This window comes from Python bivittatus, unplaced genomic scaffold (assembly GCF_059951505.1).
Source record: "Python bivittatus isolate LINGU-HERP-01145 unplaced genomic scaffold, Pbiv_v1 ctg000610_np1212, whole genome shotgun sequence".
NCBI classification, from domain to species: domain Eukaryota; kingdom Metazoa; phylum Chordata; class Lepidosauria; order Squamata; family Pythonidae; genus Python; species Python bivittatus.
The window spans coordinates 24,979,082-24,996,799 of NW_028277088.1; the positions used below are offsets into that span (position 1 = coordinate 24,979,082).

Consider the following 17,718-nt stretch of genomic DNA (forward strand, 5'->3'; position numbering starts at 1 on the left):
TAAAATTAAAAATTACTTTATTTTACCATGGATACCTTATTAGAAATATCAGTAGTCTAATAATATAATAACTTGGCTGGGCATTTTGGAAAAAAAATGAATTCACATTTTTTTGAATTCCCCTTAAGGGGAAGAAAATGACATTTACACACATTTACACACACAGCTTTGTATATGCAAAGGTCCCTAATCATTTCAGCCTGCATTCATATGCAAGATAATAAAAGAACAGACACTCTTCACTGAAATACACACAGATTAAAAACATTTGAACTTTCATGTACTATATGATTTTGGGAACACATTGATACATATATCAACATAAATATATTGTATTCACTTGTAGGTCATCTTTTACTAATGAGCCATAAGCTTCTATTTCTAACCAATATAATCAAATGATTGTATCATCACATATACCTATTCCTTTTAATTAGAAGATTCCTAACTTTTGAGAGACCATATAAACAATAAAAATAACTGCCTTACTTAATAATTAAACGCTTCATTTTCCTGTTTATATCCTGCATTTTCTCCTAGATGCTCAAGATGCATTATAGCAACTTTCCCGGAGTGTCTTCTTGATGTGGAGACTTTCAGAATTCTCTGCCATGGCCATGTTGGCTGGGAATTCTGAAGTATCAAAGTGCATACATTTGGAGAGTGCCCAGGTTTGGGAAGGCTAGTATACATATTTCTCTTCCCATGTTATTTTCCCTAAAACTCTGAGAGATAGTTGTTAGACAGTCATTGGTCAAAAGTCATCTAATGTGTTTTATATCTGAATGAGAATTTGCATCTGGGTCTTTCCAGTCTGCTCCATTGTTCTCATAACATTATGTTCGTGTGTCTGTTTTCTTATTTTAGGAAAAGAAACTGAAAGTAGGCTAGACCCCTTTCTACCTCTTTTAACATCAGAGCTATTAAATGAAAGCAATTACTAAGGGACCTGCAATATCCTGCAGTTTTATTAAAATATCAGAAGCAGCATCACACCGTTGTGACACAACCTCTACCCCTTTTGTACATGCATATGATATCACATATACAAAAATGACAGGTTGCATTGCATTGGAGAAGAGTTTGCATCATTTGTCCCCTTTCTCCCTACCTAGGATTCCTCTAGGCAGGTAAAAGAAATAGAATATCCTTGCTTTCCAAGCCCCCACTGTGATACCAGAGTAATGAACCAATGGCATCAGATGACAAGCTGACAGAGAAGATACTAGTCAAAAAGCAGCTTCTTCAAGAACTGACAGTTCATTATATAGATGGGCTTTTAGCTAAATGAACACTGTAATTATCCATGTACCTCTGAACCTTTTTCACCGGGTTCTCCCTTCTCAGCCTCGCCCTAGAAATGAAAGGTAGAAACCAATTAAAAATTGTATTTACATCTGGAAAAATTATTGTCTTTTATGCTACATTTAACCAAGCATAGAACCCAACTTTGATTATGATCTTATTCAAATATATTGACCAAGATCCAAAGATGTCTACTGATCATTCCACAATGGAACCTGTAAAAAGCGGATCTTTCCCACAATCACGTTTACATTTTCTCACTGATATGGATTCCTTCATGAAAAGAATGCTCTGAAACATTCCCTTAGGAGCCATTTGGGTGACCATACTGATTTGGTTTTTCCCCTTAAGGTTTATAACTTTTTGAAGTACATCACAAAACCGGATGGACTTGATTCTAACAGATATCAAGCTAGAAATCTTAAGGGACCAGACTTTTTGAACAACAGAACAGTGGAACCTTAATTCTCATGTAAACCAAGAGCCAACAAGCACTGAGGAAAAGAAAGCTGGTTCCTAATCATGGGAGAATAAATATTTTAGGAAAATTGTCATAGCTGATGGATCTCATAGAAACTATGAGAGGGAAAGCACCACAACACGGATTATTAGAAGCATCCTGGGTCACATAGACTATCAGTAGGAATATTATATCAAAGTCAATGAATGTGTGGATCTGAGAAACAGTTGGGCCTTCATGAGAAGCTGAGGATACAAGATCATTCAGTAGCCAGGTGAAGGAGTGTCTAGCACTGTGTTTCTCAAACTCAGCAACTTTAAGAAGTTTGGACTTCATCCATGCTGGCAGGGCAATTCTGGGAGATGAAGTCCACACATCTTAAAGTTGCTGAGGTTGAGAAACACTGGTCTAGCAGATAACCAGAACTCCTTGTGAGTAATGAGCTACTTATGAGTAAGATCCCCTTAGAACACTATGCAAACTTAAGTGTGCAGCTGATATTTTAGAGCTCTGTAAACTTAGCCCTAAAAGTTGTCAGTTTGGGAAGGTTAATTGCCAAAGCAGTATCTGTTCACCAGTCTTTCTGTTGACTAACTGCTTGTTGGTAAACAAGTTTGGACTAAGTATGTTTTGTCCTGAGTAATAAATCTAAAACCCTAGCAACTCAGGACAGAGTGAGAGTTATCTGCTAATTCTTTGATTCTTCAAAGATCCCTCAAAGAAACTTGGAAAAAATATATAATAATTGCATTCATCTTTTGCACTAAGCCATGGTTTCTTTAACAATGGTTTACTGAATAAATCATAACTGTTTGAGTTAATACAACCTGCTAAACAAAAAAAACACACCACATTGTGATTTGCAAATTCCAATTCTAATTTACCTTTTGTCCCTTAGGTCCATGTTCACCTTTATCTCCTCTTCCTCCATGGCCACCCTTAAGAAACAAAGAAAACATATATATTATTTACTTATTTATCAAATTTATATACTATTACATACTGAGTATACTGTTATATATTGAGTATATACTCAATGCATTCTAAAGTATGTCTGACTGGCAGAACGACCAACGGTTAAAGAAGGAAACCAAAAACTATGTATAAGAATAGACACATCATAGACTTCCAGTGAGGATTCATGGGAAACTACAAGTCCCTGAAGGGACGGAGATGGCATTGCGGCAGACATTGAGAGCCAGATGGTGAATTCTGCCCAGCAAAATCTCTCCGGAAGAAGGAGAGATCGTGAGATCACCCACATGTACTCCAGGCAGCTGCTTCTCATGAATAAACTGCAGGAACCAATGTTTTTGTAGCTGGCTTATGAGTTGAGCAGCTGGGAGTTGAGGGATTTCAACCAACCTCACAGCTGTAATGTAGCCCATACGGACATAAGGTTCATCTAGCCTCATTTCTTAATCACTTTCAGAAATGGCTTCTTGACTGCTTTTTAGCTATTAGGAACTTTCACAATGGCAAGCTTTAGAACACTGGGTGAGTCCCCTTTAATCCTTAGCTAAATATGTTTTAAATACACATTTAAGGAATTTTAAAAAATATTTTCTTTTGGAATAAACAGCAAAAGGTGATTAGAATGTTGATTTTGGAAAGTTACAAATGTACTAAGGGTCCAGGTAGATTTGAAATAAGATTTTGAAATTAATTATAAGAATCCTTCCCATTGGAAAATACTGTTGTTCTGAATTCTTAAAAAAAACATGATAGGATGGGACTTTGAAGGTTGGATACTAGAGGGAACCAGAAGGAACTAAAGATTATAATTAAAAGAGAAGAACACTGGAATTTGATTTACTAATACAGAATGGAGCAAAATACTTTAACATTGGATATATTGAAGGATATTTGTGAAGAATAAATGCAGACGTTAAAAATGTCTGCCATTATAGATAGACTGTGTTTAAAAGATGTTATGGAAGAAGAACAAGTTTTACTGGATAAGACTGATTTGAAAGTGGATTTAAAAATGGCAAACTATAAGAATGATATGGAAAAAGATGCTACACTAGATATACAAATGAAACTGGCTGTCTTTTTAATTAAAAGGACTATACAAATAACAAACCAAAAGAGTGACCTGGATAACTTTCTTATATTGGATTTACAAAAGAGTCTTGTACAAGTTTGAAGGATTTTGTGAGAAGGGACAAAGAAAAAATGAAAAGAAATCAAGTTCTAGGATAATACTTGAAGGGGTTAAAGATCAAGATTGTTAAAAGTAAAAGGAAGGGATATAAAGTTGGTTTATATGAAGGAATGGATCTCTGAGGAGGAGAGTGATGTGGGAGATCAAGGCTATTGGGAAAGAGGGGGTGCATTCCAGGAGAGAGGAGGAGGCAAGAGGCAGCTGAGTTTGCCACAGGAGTGTGGGAAGCAAAAGAGGTTCAGGATAGCCACTCCCTAGAATCTCCCAGGGTATATCCACTAGTTGCTGTAGTATAGATTTAGCCTGGTAAGATTCTGTCTATAAGGTGTAAGCAAATAAAAGAACTGGACTGGACTGTTTCATTGTTGTTCTTGGGCTGGGCCTGACAGTTTATTTGATCAAGGTTAAAATAGATATGTTGTTATCTCTGGTAACCATTAATGGACTTTTGCTGACAGGACTGAACAAGGAGGCTTTAAAGATTTGCTTATAGATAAGAGATGAGATATGGGAAGAAAAGATCATTTGTTGTATTTTAACAGAAGATGATAAGTTGTTAAAATTGTTTATACTTGTTGTTATGAAGGGGGAAGTCATTTCTTTATATATTTCTTTTCTTTACTATATTATTTTTTATTTTTTAATTTTAATTTTAATTTTTTCCCTCTTTTCTACATTTTCTATTTTTTCTTTATATTCTTTTATTTGTTTTTAGTTTGTATTAGTTCTTATCATGTTTAATTGTAATGTGTAATAAAATAACTATATATATATCAAAAAAGAACAGACACATCATATAGTACACCAGCCTTTTCCAATGTGGTTGGATAACAACCCTCAATATTTGTTCAACAAAATCTCAAGGCAGATAATAACAACTGAATAGAATCCCAAACCTAAAAATCCAAACACAATTATAATGTAATTAAAATACATGCCTCTATCGTTATATACTTGCCAACATTAAGATTTGCAGTTGAAGCTCTTTAGAAGATGCTGCTATTTGCAGAGACCCATTTGTTAAATCTATAGGGCAGTGTTGTCCAAACTTGGCCACTTTAAGATGAGTGGACTTCAACTCCCAGAATTCCCCAGCCAGCATGGCTGGCTGGGGAATTCTGGGAGTTGAAGTCCACTCATCTTAAAGTGGCCAAGTTTGGACAACACTGCCATAGGAAAAATCCTTCTTCTTTGTTTTTCACAAACTCTCCCAAGAATTATGCTTAGTTGCCACTCTCCTTCTGCCTTCAGAATGAGTGTCAAGATCTTGAACTGGGCCTTTGGAATTGTTTTGAGTGATGATTCATTGTGCAGAATGAGCGGGCCAAAGAATTTTGGCTCTTTGTTTGCATTTGGGGGGTTGTAAGGGAAAAAAAGGAAAAAAAGGAAAAATTCCTTGGAGACAATTAAGACATCTATTAAGCTCTCAAATCACATCTTCCCTTTTGGAGTGTGGCTCTTGACAGAGTGCCCAAAGCATGGTTTGGCCCTCAACCCAACAGAAGTTGCATACTCCTACTCTGAAGGTTAAAACCAACACAAATAGCAATCTGAAAGCAGCTGGCAACTAGTTTACTACTACAGCTGTAATTACTACTATTACTAATAAGCAATCATTAGTAATAATTGAAAACAGTTACAATTATTATTATGCATGTCAAATATAGCTACGATAAAACATGAGACTCATTCAATTGTATTAATGGCATTAAAGTGAGTTTCAAGTTTGCTTACTTACTGTTAACTTTAGCTGTTGCAAAATTTCTGCTAAACTGTTCTAGGAAGACTATGGTTTGGCTGAACCAAAATCCAGAAACAAAATTTGGATGGGTGTTACAGGGTGAGAGAAGCACCCACCTTCTCTCCCTTCTTCCTCTGCATAGTTTTGGCACCAGCCTAGCCACAGATTTTACCTGTTCCTTCCTTTTCCTTGAGATACTGCTGCCAAGGGCTACAGCCAATACTCTCACTTCTCCGGACTGCACATGTTCCCATCTGTGTCCAGACTGAATACTCATGTTTGAATTTAGACACAACCTACCCAAAATTGGCAGTTCTGTACACAGAACAGTTCATGTACCAACTGTTTATATGTTCATCATGAGCCTAATAATGCCACATGTAATGTGAGAGCCATTAATTCCCGAGCTTTGCTAGAAAGCTTTACATTACTAAGTTAAATCTACCTTCTGGAGGCATTGTGTGTTTTATTCTTTGTTGATTTTTTTCTTTCTGACCTATTTTCAAACATCAATGCATTACCCTTCTTGAGATTATCATTTACACTCATGAACTATAAGTAGAGAAAATTTTACAGTTCTTACTATGCCATACACTTACAGGTGGTCCTGGAGGTCCTTGCTCTCCTTTCTGACATTCACAGCTCTTTCCACACTAGAAGTTTTAGGAGAAACATTGAAAACATAAATAAATTTGCATGACAGATGAAGAAGACAACTTGTAATTACCAGATCTGAACTCACCCAGGAAACAGTCCTTCACAAATCAGTTTTGATCCTTTACAGGTGTTACTTATTTACCTTTATTCAAAACAGACTACAGAAAATTTATTTATTTATTTAACAAATTTATACATCTGCCCATCTCACTGAACATGTGATTGGGAAGAGGCGGTCCCTCAGAAAGCCTGGCCCCATGCCATGTAGGGTTTTAAATGTCAAAACCAGCACCTTGAATTTTACCTGGAAGCAGACCAGCAGTCAATGCAGCTCACAAAACAGAGATGTAATGTGTGCCATCCTATGGGCACACATAATTGTCTGCGCAGCCACATTCTGCACCAGCTGAAGCTTCCAGATACTCTTCAAGGGCAGCCCCATGTACAGCACATTACAGTAATCCACTCCATATTAAAAAAAAAATTGGGGGGGGAGTAGTGTTGAAGAAAGAGCCAGAATCAATAGAGATGCTGTAATTAGAGTAGTCCCAGGTGCTCCTACCTCCTGCCTCTACACCTGGAGGTTGGAAGGAAAGGTTAATCATAGATCAAACCCCTGTCCAGGTTCAGATAATATGTGGCGCTGGGATTTAGGTGATAAACTCTTGCTACAAATTATGATTAAGGCATTTTAACTCAGCTATAATTTAACTTATAATTTAAATTTAATTTAATGCTATATTCCAGGATTAAATGTCATCCTAGGTTCAGCAACATGGTTTAGCTGTGGTTTGTTGTCTAAGCTATAACTGGCTGGATTTATTCAAGGAGATAAGACATAAACCATAGTTTACCAACCGCAATGGCGAGGTTTACATACTATGCTAAACCAAATGATTCACCATATGGCTTAACACAGTACATAAAAAAATCTTCTCATAGGTATCCCTAGAAGTTACAACAGTGTCATATGTGCAATAATGTCATGATGTCACTTGGCCTTCTTACCAATGCCCATGCTGTCCCTTCAAATACAAGTCCCACATTTCAACTACCTTGCAGCTGAAATCCTAGTTTCGCCCTTCAGAAGAAAAAGTGACTTGATTCTGCAGCCAACATACTGTATTTAGCTTGCCTTTCAATCTATTGTACAAGCAGCAACATCACAAGGGAAAAACAGCTGTACATTCTTGAACTACTGAATTATTCATAACACAGAAGTATTTACTTCATAGAGTTGAAGTCCACTCATCTTAAAGTGGCCAAGTTTGGACAACACTGCCATAGGAAAAATCCTTCTTCTTTGTTTTTCACAAACTCTCCCAAGAATTATGCTTAGTTGCCACTCTCTATTTTTTTGGTGTGGAATTCAAGCTTCTGAGGACTGTTCATTTCTTCCACCCCTGCATTCACTCTTTTGGTTCAAAGCTCAGACTGTCACCTCAAAGAGAAAAATACTTGAAAAATGTACAACTGCTCAGTTTCTTCAAAGATGCCTTCCATGGTAGTTTTAGCTGATCTACTCTTCTAAAATGAATAAAGATAACTTTCAGCAGGAGGGAAGAGCTGGAAAATATTCAATTTTTTACTCAGATGATTTGGTGTAGGTGAGTGCAAAGAAGATATCTCTGGGTAGGATAATGTATAAGCACATTATACCAAAATGAAAATCTACTGTGTGTACATCAAACTTCTCCAACTTACCCTCTCTTCAAATATAGTGGCCTGAAAAATTAGAAGAAATGATAGATTAACTTAACGTGACATTTCACTCATTGATTATTAGCCTAAATTTTTAAAAATATTTTATTTACTTACTGAAGATAGGTGTAGCACTTTTGCCATGAATATACAAAACCAAGTACATAAACTTATTGAAATACAATAAATATCAAGATAATACAAGATAATAAAAAGAAATGCTAAAGGAGAAAAGGATAATAATAATAATTTATTAAGCATGTATGCTGCCTGACTTTCAATGACTCTGGGGGGCATTCTTTCCCAATCATCCTCTTTTTCTCCCCCTTTCTTTTACCACCCGTTTGACTCACCAGCTCTCATTCCTTATTTCACCCATTGCCACCATTCCGAGTTTCCATGCAAATAGAATCGTGCACTGTTCTCATTTAATTTATGAGAATGATTCTGGATGAATAGGATCATTAATTTGAATATGAATTTAGCAAATGGGGACCAAGATGCTGTAAAGACCAGGGAATATATATACCCATGTGTAAGTATTATCTGAATGTTAGCCTATTCAGGAAAAATATTGGTCAACAAATGATATTTGATGCAAAAGTGGCTCTTTCATCATTTTTTATGATACTGTTGCCATATTAACCCCAAAGGAATGGTTGACATTTTTTTTTTCATGGCAGCATGACAAGCAGTAGTAAAGTCTTGGACAATAGCATCAAGTCTCACACTGGGCTTATATTACCATACTTGGAATATAGTCTTAGCAGAAAAGGTGACTTCACAGTGAGGAGTACAAAGAGCACAAACCCATATGCAGACAACTGTACTAAACAACGGCAGAGCTTTATTTTATTCACTTTAAAAAAAATCTCAGTCTTACCAACAAAATCTCATGAATATTTGTTTAATAGAATAAATTGCTGTGATTGTATAGATAGTTACTATAAAATTGACTTAATGTACTTTTAAAAAGTTTTGTTTACTTTGATCTTACATTTTCAATTTTTTTGTTACTTTTTTGTGGATGTTGTGGTTGCTTTCATTTTTCTAACAGGACTTAAGAATTCAGAGCAAAAACACCCTGTAAATTGTCTCTGGGGTCCAGATTCCTTCCCACTTCCCTGCTGTCTTGTTGATTGGGAATAGCTGAGGAAGTTATAGCCTGACATTTTAAAAAAAAAAACTGGAAAAATAATTGATCTGCTGAGAAGTACTGAAGTCTATATCCACTGTAATGTAGGTTGTTACTTATGTCTCATTATTTGAATCTCTGTAACAGATACCTTTAATGATGCATGAAATAATGTTTAACCTGGATAATAAATGATTATTCATGTAAACAGTATAAGACGTGTTATACTGGCTGATCTTTTCAGGTCCTGATTCTGAAAAAAACTCCTAAACAGTGAAAAAATAAAATGATTAAAAAATAGCAATAGCAATTCTTCCCATCACAGAACTGAATTGATGGGAAAAGCTGCACCTGCTTCCCCCCCCTCCCCAAATCTTTTATCTTCTCTGGTTTCTGAGCTTTCTGGACTTTTAAGGACAAGTACACAGACTGATTCCACTTTGTTATTTTTCATTTCTTGTTTTTTAAGTCTTGTCGGTAGATTATACAGCTTTCACTTCTAGCACTCCCTTGGGTAATGCTATTATGAACTTTGATCTTGTATTATGTCTAGTGCTCCTGTCTTTCTGACCTAATCATATCCTGTTTATCTTTTGTCTTTATGTATGATATTCTGGAGGAACAACCATATAAGGTTTCTCTCTATCTGCTTTTGTTTATTCCATGTAGCAAGTACACTGCTGTTAAAATTAGAAATTATAAAATCAAATGTAAGTATATTTTATGATTGGATTTACAAATCACTGTACACCATGGTTTAACTATGATTTACTGAATAAGGCACAATGGCTGGGTTCTTATAACATGCTAATTCAACCCCAAACAAATCACATTGTGGCTTAGAATGTTACATTAAATCCCTTGTCACATGTTAGTGTAGCTCAGTGGCTGAGTACACACAATACACTAATCCCAAAATCTGGGTTTTCAAAATATAATCGCTATATTCCCTAACTTGCTAAACTATACATTAAATTATGCTTAATACAATATTCTGGTTCACAGAACTTCTCAGATAATGGTTGTGTTTGCTGCATGTTGAGCTGCTACCTGACCATCTCAATTTAATTTAGCCTAGATTATTGTGTGAATCCAGACTGCATCAAAAACTGAGCTTAGCACATGTGTACGGAACATTTCTACCAAAACAATCAGCAAGATGGTTTCAGGGCTTTTGGATAACTTCAAGAAAGTTGAAATGCTGGATTAATGCATACACCTTTTGCTGAAAACATCTTTATTCCTGGTTAACTAAATTGTGTTTTATTCAATTAATCCAATTTTCTAGGGGTGTTTGTCATAGTGCAACTAAACAAACAGACTACATCTTCACATCATGTTAGACTAAAAAGTGATTGGGTAGTTTGTGGACCAGTGAGTTATGCAAATGAATCCACTGCATTAAGCCATAATGTGGTTTATCTGTGGCTGTGAATAAATCAGCTAATAAGCTGGTTAAGCAAATCATAGTTTGTGACACTACTTAATGTTTCTTGAGCTTTCTGAAACATGCCTTAGAAAGTGAGGTCTTCTTTGTCAAGTACTGTCAGCCTTGCAAGGTAGTCCAGATAAGAAGCACACCCAGAAGAACTTTCAGACTTGCCAGATCCTGTTAATGTAACCTTACAATAAAGTAGAGCTAGAAGAACAGCAAAATCCTGTGGATGCCCTTAATAATAATAGCTATCATGAATGTGGAAAGTGGGATAAAGTACTTTGACTTTGAATTCCATTCCAGTTCAATGATTCCATGATTTCAGGTAAGGTCTAACCCAGGCCTGTACAACATATGGTCCACCAAGCAGGTTTGGGCAGCCCGCTGGCATTTTTTGGAAAATAATCCACTGCCGCCAGATGTCACCACCACCAGGAAATATTTGCTGCCACCCAGACTTTTGCTGAGCCCTCCAGTGCCTCCAGGTGTCATGGACACTGCCAGCTCCAATGCTGCCATTGTACCGCTAGTTGCCGAACAGCTGATCGGTGCACCAAGTATTCCTTTCTGGTCTGCGATTATATTTAAGGTACCAATCTGGCAGTTGCCCCTCTTACTAGTTGTGCAGGCCTGGTGTAAACTAACATCAAAACTTATCCATTCAGCTATAATTGACCTGTGTACATTTAAATCTACAGATAGGCAACCTGCAGCTGAGTATTTTATCCTGTTTTTCTCTGAACTGAAGGCAGCATACGGGGTTTCCAGATATTCTCCAATCTGGGGATGGATTGGAAGCATGCTGGCTTGGTTTCAGATACATTGCGACATCACCGTGCCCTGGCTGAGTCCCAAGCTTTGTTATATCTTTGATAGGAAAACTGGGTCCTGGCGAGGGTGCAATGTTGAGGTATATTTTTTGGATGCTCCATTTCACTCACTGGATTCATATTTAGCAGAATGTACTGTGTGAATAAAACAAGCCTATTAAAACAAGCTAGAAACAGATGTTTGAGGCTGCAAAGGACAAGTAAGGTTTATTAGGAAAGTTATATTCTGTGGTAGAAAGCTTTTCGTCCTTGAGGTGAGGAAAAAAAGAAGGAAGGCAGTATTCTGTGCTTCCTGTAGGAAGCAAACTGAAGAGGAAAGCTAGGAGTATTCTAGTCCAAGGAAAGCAAAGCAAAGCAGAAACAATGAAAGAACAAGCGGGAGTCCCTTGCTTGCTAGCTCTACTTTTAATGTCACCAGTAGTCAATAGGATAAAAAATGCCAAGAGCTGATGTCTCTGGAGCAGTAACTCAAACAAAAATTTTTTAAAAAGGAGGTGCAAACAAGGTGACCAGCTAGACAAAATGAAAAATCTGGGAATCTTTGCAGGGCCAGGGAGCAAACCCTCCCCAACAAGAAGCAAGATTCAAAGGTGAGGGAACTCCATAAGCTGAAGATGCCCAGAGGGACCAAAACAAATGCTCTAATTAGCTACTGGAACACCCATAGTTCATATGTGTCTTTGGGTGATGGGCCTGATAGCACGTGAGAAGCTGAGAAACACTGAAAAACACTGCCCACTCTTTTTACAATACAATACTCAACATTTGGGATATTTTTCTATTGGCTGCTTGAAGCATGTGTGCCATAAAATATGACTATAATATTGACCTTCCATTCTGCCCATACTCTGAAACTGCACACTTTTTCATTCTGCAGAAGCATATCTTCTTCCTACTCTGACATTACCTTGCTCTTGAAATGTACCATAGTTTGATGTAGGACAACTTCTAAAAAAGTGTAAGACCTAATTCTTGGCCGTGGCAACAATGGTTGGCGAGGCAATGAACTGGAAGTTACTAGTGTCCACAACAAGCAGACATTGGTTGGGAACCATCAGTGCAGTTACTGAAGAATGTCTGAAGGTTGTGACCCTGAAATATGGGGAGTGGAGGGGAGGAGTAGGAATGAGGGGCAGTAGATTCCAGACAGTTCTGTAACTTTCATAAGGGCTCTCTCAGGACGAACAAACAAAAAGACTGTTAATATATTCAGTAATGATTAGTGGTCAAGTTCCATACAGAATAATAATAAGAGCAATAAGTTGGGTTGATATCCTGCCTTTCCAACAAAGAAAAATGATACTCAAAGTGGCTAACAATCAAGCATAAGTTAGACAGTTTATATTTAAAACAAATAAATAATGGTAGTTAATTATAATTAGTTAATTGCATTCTTATATTTAAATTAAACTATTTAACCTAAATAATTAATTTAAATAATTAAAAACTAAATTAGTACAATACAATAATTGTAAGTGCAAAAGTTATAAAATAGTAAATAGTAACACTCACTAGTAAACAGTTTAAACGCAAGATTGAAAAGGTGCTGCTTGGGACCATTTCAGAAAATAGTGTGTCCTTATATCTTAAATCTTTTGAAAGTGAGGTTAATGTATAATTGCAGTAGTCTACATCAGTTTTCTCTTAACCTGCCTTCCATATATGTTACATTTCCAGATATTCTGGGGCTTATAGTCCAACACATCTGGAGGGCAAATGCATAGTATGAGTTTATTATTTGCCCAATCCTAAAATCATGCCCTCCCTACCTTGTAGGCCTTGCAACTTCAACAACAATTAAAATTAAACTTTAAAAATATGACTTACCAACTGGTTCCTTATTTTATCTGAAAGGTTGGGCTCATTCAAAATAGGGATAGACTTCCCTGGGGAATCACCAGATATCAAAAGCAGTTTAGCTTTCTTGACATCATTAGACAAGCCAATGGTAATGAAAGATATTCCAAGAGTCCTGGCCTTTTCTGATATGTCCTGAATGTCGGGACTTTTTGGATGGTCAATACCATCAGTCATCAGCAAAGCCACTTTGATGCCTGTCTTACGGCCTTCTGTTCTGAGCAGCTGAGTTGCGTTAGAAATAGCATAGTAGGAATAGGTGCCGTGCCCAATGTAGCCCATTTCACTGACTTTTTGTTTAAAGTTCTGCAAGTTTTCCCACTCTGAAAAAGGATGTTCAATTCTGACAGAACTACTGAACTGCATGATGGCCAGTCTGATGTTATACCTGTGGGCACGGGTGGGCTTCATGAGGAAGACTTTATCACTTAATTGAATAGTAAACTCTTTCTGCTTATCAAATAGTACATTCGTTGCACTTTCAGAACTGTCCAGGGCAAAGATGATGTCAATAAAGCAGACAGAATCTAAAAAGGACAAGATTAAAAATGACATGTTGAGGAAAGTCACGCATTAGAAGAAACAGGCAAGCAACATTATGATGCATGTATAAAAGGGTTGGGCTGCTTTCATAATTTTGACTCCTCGTCCCATGGACATCACTGTCAAGGCAACCATAGAAATGGGGGACTTCAAAGAATATTGATGTACAACAGGATTTGCATACCTCTATATTACCAGTTGTTTCACATGTAAGCATGGGCAACTTGTGAAGCAGAAGGATTTTCTACTCCATGCCCTCAACTAGGGATGGGGCAAAGTGGAACAAAAAAGAAGTAGTACAGTTCCTTTCCATCCAGTATACACCTAATCCTCTCTGCCTAAACATGGCTTGCCACCACAGGAACACTAAATTGCATGCCAACAAGGTAACGTGGCTCCAATTCAGTGGAAGCCAATAAATGGTAAGGCTAAGTGCATGATGTAGAGAACAGGGTTATCAATTTCTTTCTCATGTTACAGAATAATTGCAACTGAATGTATGAACTCTAGCACAGGTAACAAAGGAAGTTTTATGCATAAAATTCCTTCTTGCTTTGGTATATGATAAATCTCATCCTAAACATGAAAGAAAATCTAAGTTTCTCCATGAAAAGTCTCATTAGGTATCATCTAATATCCTGTAATGTTGGCAAGACCTTGGAAGTAGTTTACTCCAATAAACAATCCCTTGCTGAATACAGAATCAGAAATATCAGGTACAGTATCCCTAACAGATGATGTCCAGTTTCTATTTAAATAACTCCTTCTGAGACAGTCTGTGTCACTGTTGAACATTCCTCATCTTTAAGATGGTTTGCTCTAAGCTGTTTCACAATTCTAGTTGTATGATCCTGATTTACAGAATTACAGAATTAGAATGGACCATTTAGGCCATGAATTCAAAGATATGATGTCCTGCACTAGAGAGAAAGAGAGAATGGGAATAATATTTATGGCTATTATATGTTTGATATCTCCTAGGTAGCCTTCAACAACATATAAACTATTTAAAATTATAGATAAGTGGAAACTCTATTCTTACATTCTTGAATATTTAACTATATTGCTTTCCTCCATTTATCTAAGATGTTACTAAATCTACAGCTCAATATAATCCACTTTTATCAAAAGATACGATTATGGAACCATCTGAATGTCTCCCAAACCATTCTGAAAATGTGGTTGTGGGGCCTATATTTTTTCAATGCATATTCTACGCATCCTGTCTGTCATTAGCAAAGAGGGGCACATTTAGAAGAGAATAACAATGTCCTTTGTAATCCAATGTGGACTGAAAATATGCTATTCCATGGGATTTGTGAAGATACAAAATGCTTGTCTAGAAATATATTGCTTTTCCTTGGAAATCATTTCATACAGCCTATAGCATTTCCTTTTATTTCATGGTGCCTGTATCAAATTCTAGGAAAATGGCTTTACCCTGAAGATTGTCTTTTCTTGCTAGAGAACTTAGCTTTTGTCCCTTCCTTCTGTTTTGTCCATACACTGCATTGTTTGTTGCAATGGCCAAAACCAAAACGTAAAAGATGGAGTGTTTTTTCCACATAGCGGCTGGCATCCAAAATCAAACAACTGCTTACTGCTCCTGCTAGTAAAAAACAAAAATAGCCATTAACGTTCCATCGTGTTAACAAGCCCAGAATACAAATTTGTATAGAACATTGTTAAACAGTTATACAAGTCTACAGCTTTGAAATTAAGCTACAACATTTCATTATTCAAATTAAATTGTCCCATCTTCTTATTACTATTAGGCCTTACAAAAGCTGTGTCTAAGCTTGTTCTATTTTTACTCGCTTAATTTTAAAATCTATTTCATTTTGCTTTAACTTCTTTTGTTGTAAGCTTCCACAGAAACACACAGAGTAAAAAAAAAAAAAAACCCAAGGAAAAAATATTCTAAATAAATAAATACAAATAATTATGCATTTTTTTTCCTTCTGGCTGATACATCCAATTTCACAAATTGTAAGTTTTGCAAGTTTCACAGATCTTGCTTATTCTTTATATTTTCTAAAGTATTCACAGATACCCTATGCTTCTCTTTCTCCAGAAACAAAATACGTAAATGTGGCTTGCATTGGGTTATATAAATATAATTATGAGGATTAGCATCATCCATTGTTTTAAAATTAGTCAGCTGGCTTTATTCTGATAGATGTGCAAAAGAATTGCTGAAAAGACTCTCAATCCTGTTATTTATCTTGAGAAAAATGAAATCAGTTTTCTCTGAGAAAAAATGGGTGCTTGTGTAAATGTGCTCCACAACTAAGTTATTGGTACACACAGTCATTCTGATCAGAATTCATGTGCAGTATTTAACTCTATTTAGAAAGAAAATTATTTAGCAATGAAAGGCAATTACGTTTTTGATAATTATTACAAAATATCTACAATATAGACCATAATATAATAGAAGGCATATTACAGTACTACTAATTTTGCAAGATTGCATAAATTTACTCAGCTTACAGTCTGACTTCAATGGGGTTTACTTGCGGAAAACTGGATATTGGATCGGAGCCTTAAATCCTTTACTCAGAGAATCTCTTCTAGGTTTGATAATTCATTTATAATGGCACCAATATAAATTTTTCAATCTTATGATTCACTGATAATTCCAAAATGCATCTTATGTAATATTATTAAACTCTATACTTTACCAGGAAATAATGCATTCTTTTCTAGCGGTACTATATTTGTATCGCTAATTTCAACAATTGTTGAAACCCAGTTGGTCACTGACTATATTTTATTAAAATTAAAAAAGTTATGCTCTGGATTTGCATTCATTTTACTAAGATAAATTATTACTATCATCATCATAATCATCAACAACAACAGCTTACCTTACTTTAGAGAGCCCTGAAGCAGCAAACTGGAGAGTAAATAATCTTTAAATAAATATGACCTGGAAAATGCATTCTGGGGAGGGGAGGCTAATTTTCTTTCCTTAACAATTGCAGTAGTTCTGGAATAAATAATTAGTCCAGATGCAAATAATAGTACCTTGCATCTGGAACTTGATCCTTGATTCTGTTTCATTGCTCCAAGCTGAATGCAGAATGGTTAGGCATTCAGCCAGATCTTACACTCTGGATGGAAGCACTAAACATGTTAAAGGAGCAGCTGTTCCGAGAGTTTGTTTTACAAGTATCTTGTTCATTACTGCACAGTTTTTATTTTATTTTTCAACAACAGTTGTAATACTTAATTAGCATAAATATTCCAGAAACCCAGCAAAAGAGAAGAGGAATAGAAGAAAGATGGAATTGAAAAACAACAAAGCTATACATAGGAAGTTATCATAGCATCATATGATTTTACAATTTTATTATCAAGGCTTATTAAATAATCCACAGTTGGCTGGATTCACACATTGTACTAAATATCAAACAAGTAAACTACATTATGTGTGGGCTCATATACTGCAATCATGGCTTACAGGATAGTATTGCTTTTTTAAAAGAATTTATACCCTGCTCCTATCCAAAGACTCTGCAGCTTGCATCATAGAAAATAACACAACCATTAAAGAAAACATACCAATATCAATTAAAAATAAACTAAAATGTAACTGCAAATCATAATGCTCATAAAATGAAACTTAGAAAAATAAAAAACATTTTAGACCTTGAACTGTCTCAGCTGCCTTCCTAAAAGCAAACACTGTGGTGGGCTTCCTAAACTTGCGGGGGGGGGGGGAATCTATTCCGTAGAGGTGGGGCTCCCATGATAAAGGCCTGCTTCCAAGCTCCCACTGCCCCCAGTCTCTCTCAGGGAGATCGGAAAGAAGGGCACATTCTGGAGAAAACAGTCCTGTAGATTAGTGGTCTCCAAAGTGGGGTGCATGTGCCTCACTGGGT

At 36.2% G+C, this 17,718-nt stretch overlaps 1 protein-coding gene across 4 annotated transcripts in view; it reads right to left on the reverse strand.

Moving 5' to 3' along the window:
• Positions 1-16,885, reverse strand: part of COL28A1 (collagen type XXVIII alpha 1 chain) — an 83,629-nt gene extending 66,744 nt beyond the window's left edge. For 3 of the 4 annotated variants that reach the window (XM_025164802.2, XM_088150624.1, XM_088150625.1), the window contains exons 1-7: positions 16,702-16,885; positions 15,272-15,440; positions 13,259-13,815; positions 8,035-8,055; positions 6,273-6,326; positions 2,650-2,703; positions 1,313-1,354 (exon numbers count right to left, since the gene is read on the reverse strand). In XM_025164802.2, the coding sequence (XP_025020570.1) occupies positions 1,313-1,354; positions 2,650-2,703; positions 6,273-6,326; positions 8,035-8,055; positions 13,259-13,815; positions 15,272-15,410 (867 nt within the window). In that variant the 5' untranslated portion in view covers positions 15,411-15,440; positions 16,702-16,885. The remainder of the gene's footprint in view (positions 1-1,312; positions 1,355-2,649; positions 2,704-6,272; positions 6,327-8,034; positions 8,056-13,258; positions 13,816-15,271; positions 15,441-16,701) is intronic. The other variant, XM_007425280.4, reaches the window with a different exon arrangement.
• Positions 16,886-17,718: the final 833 nt, after the last annotated feature.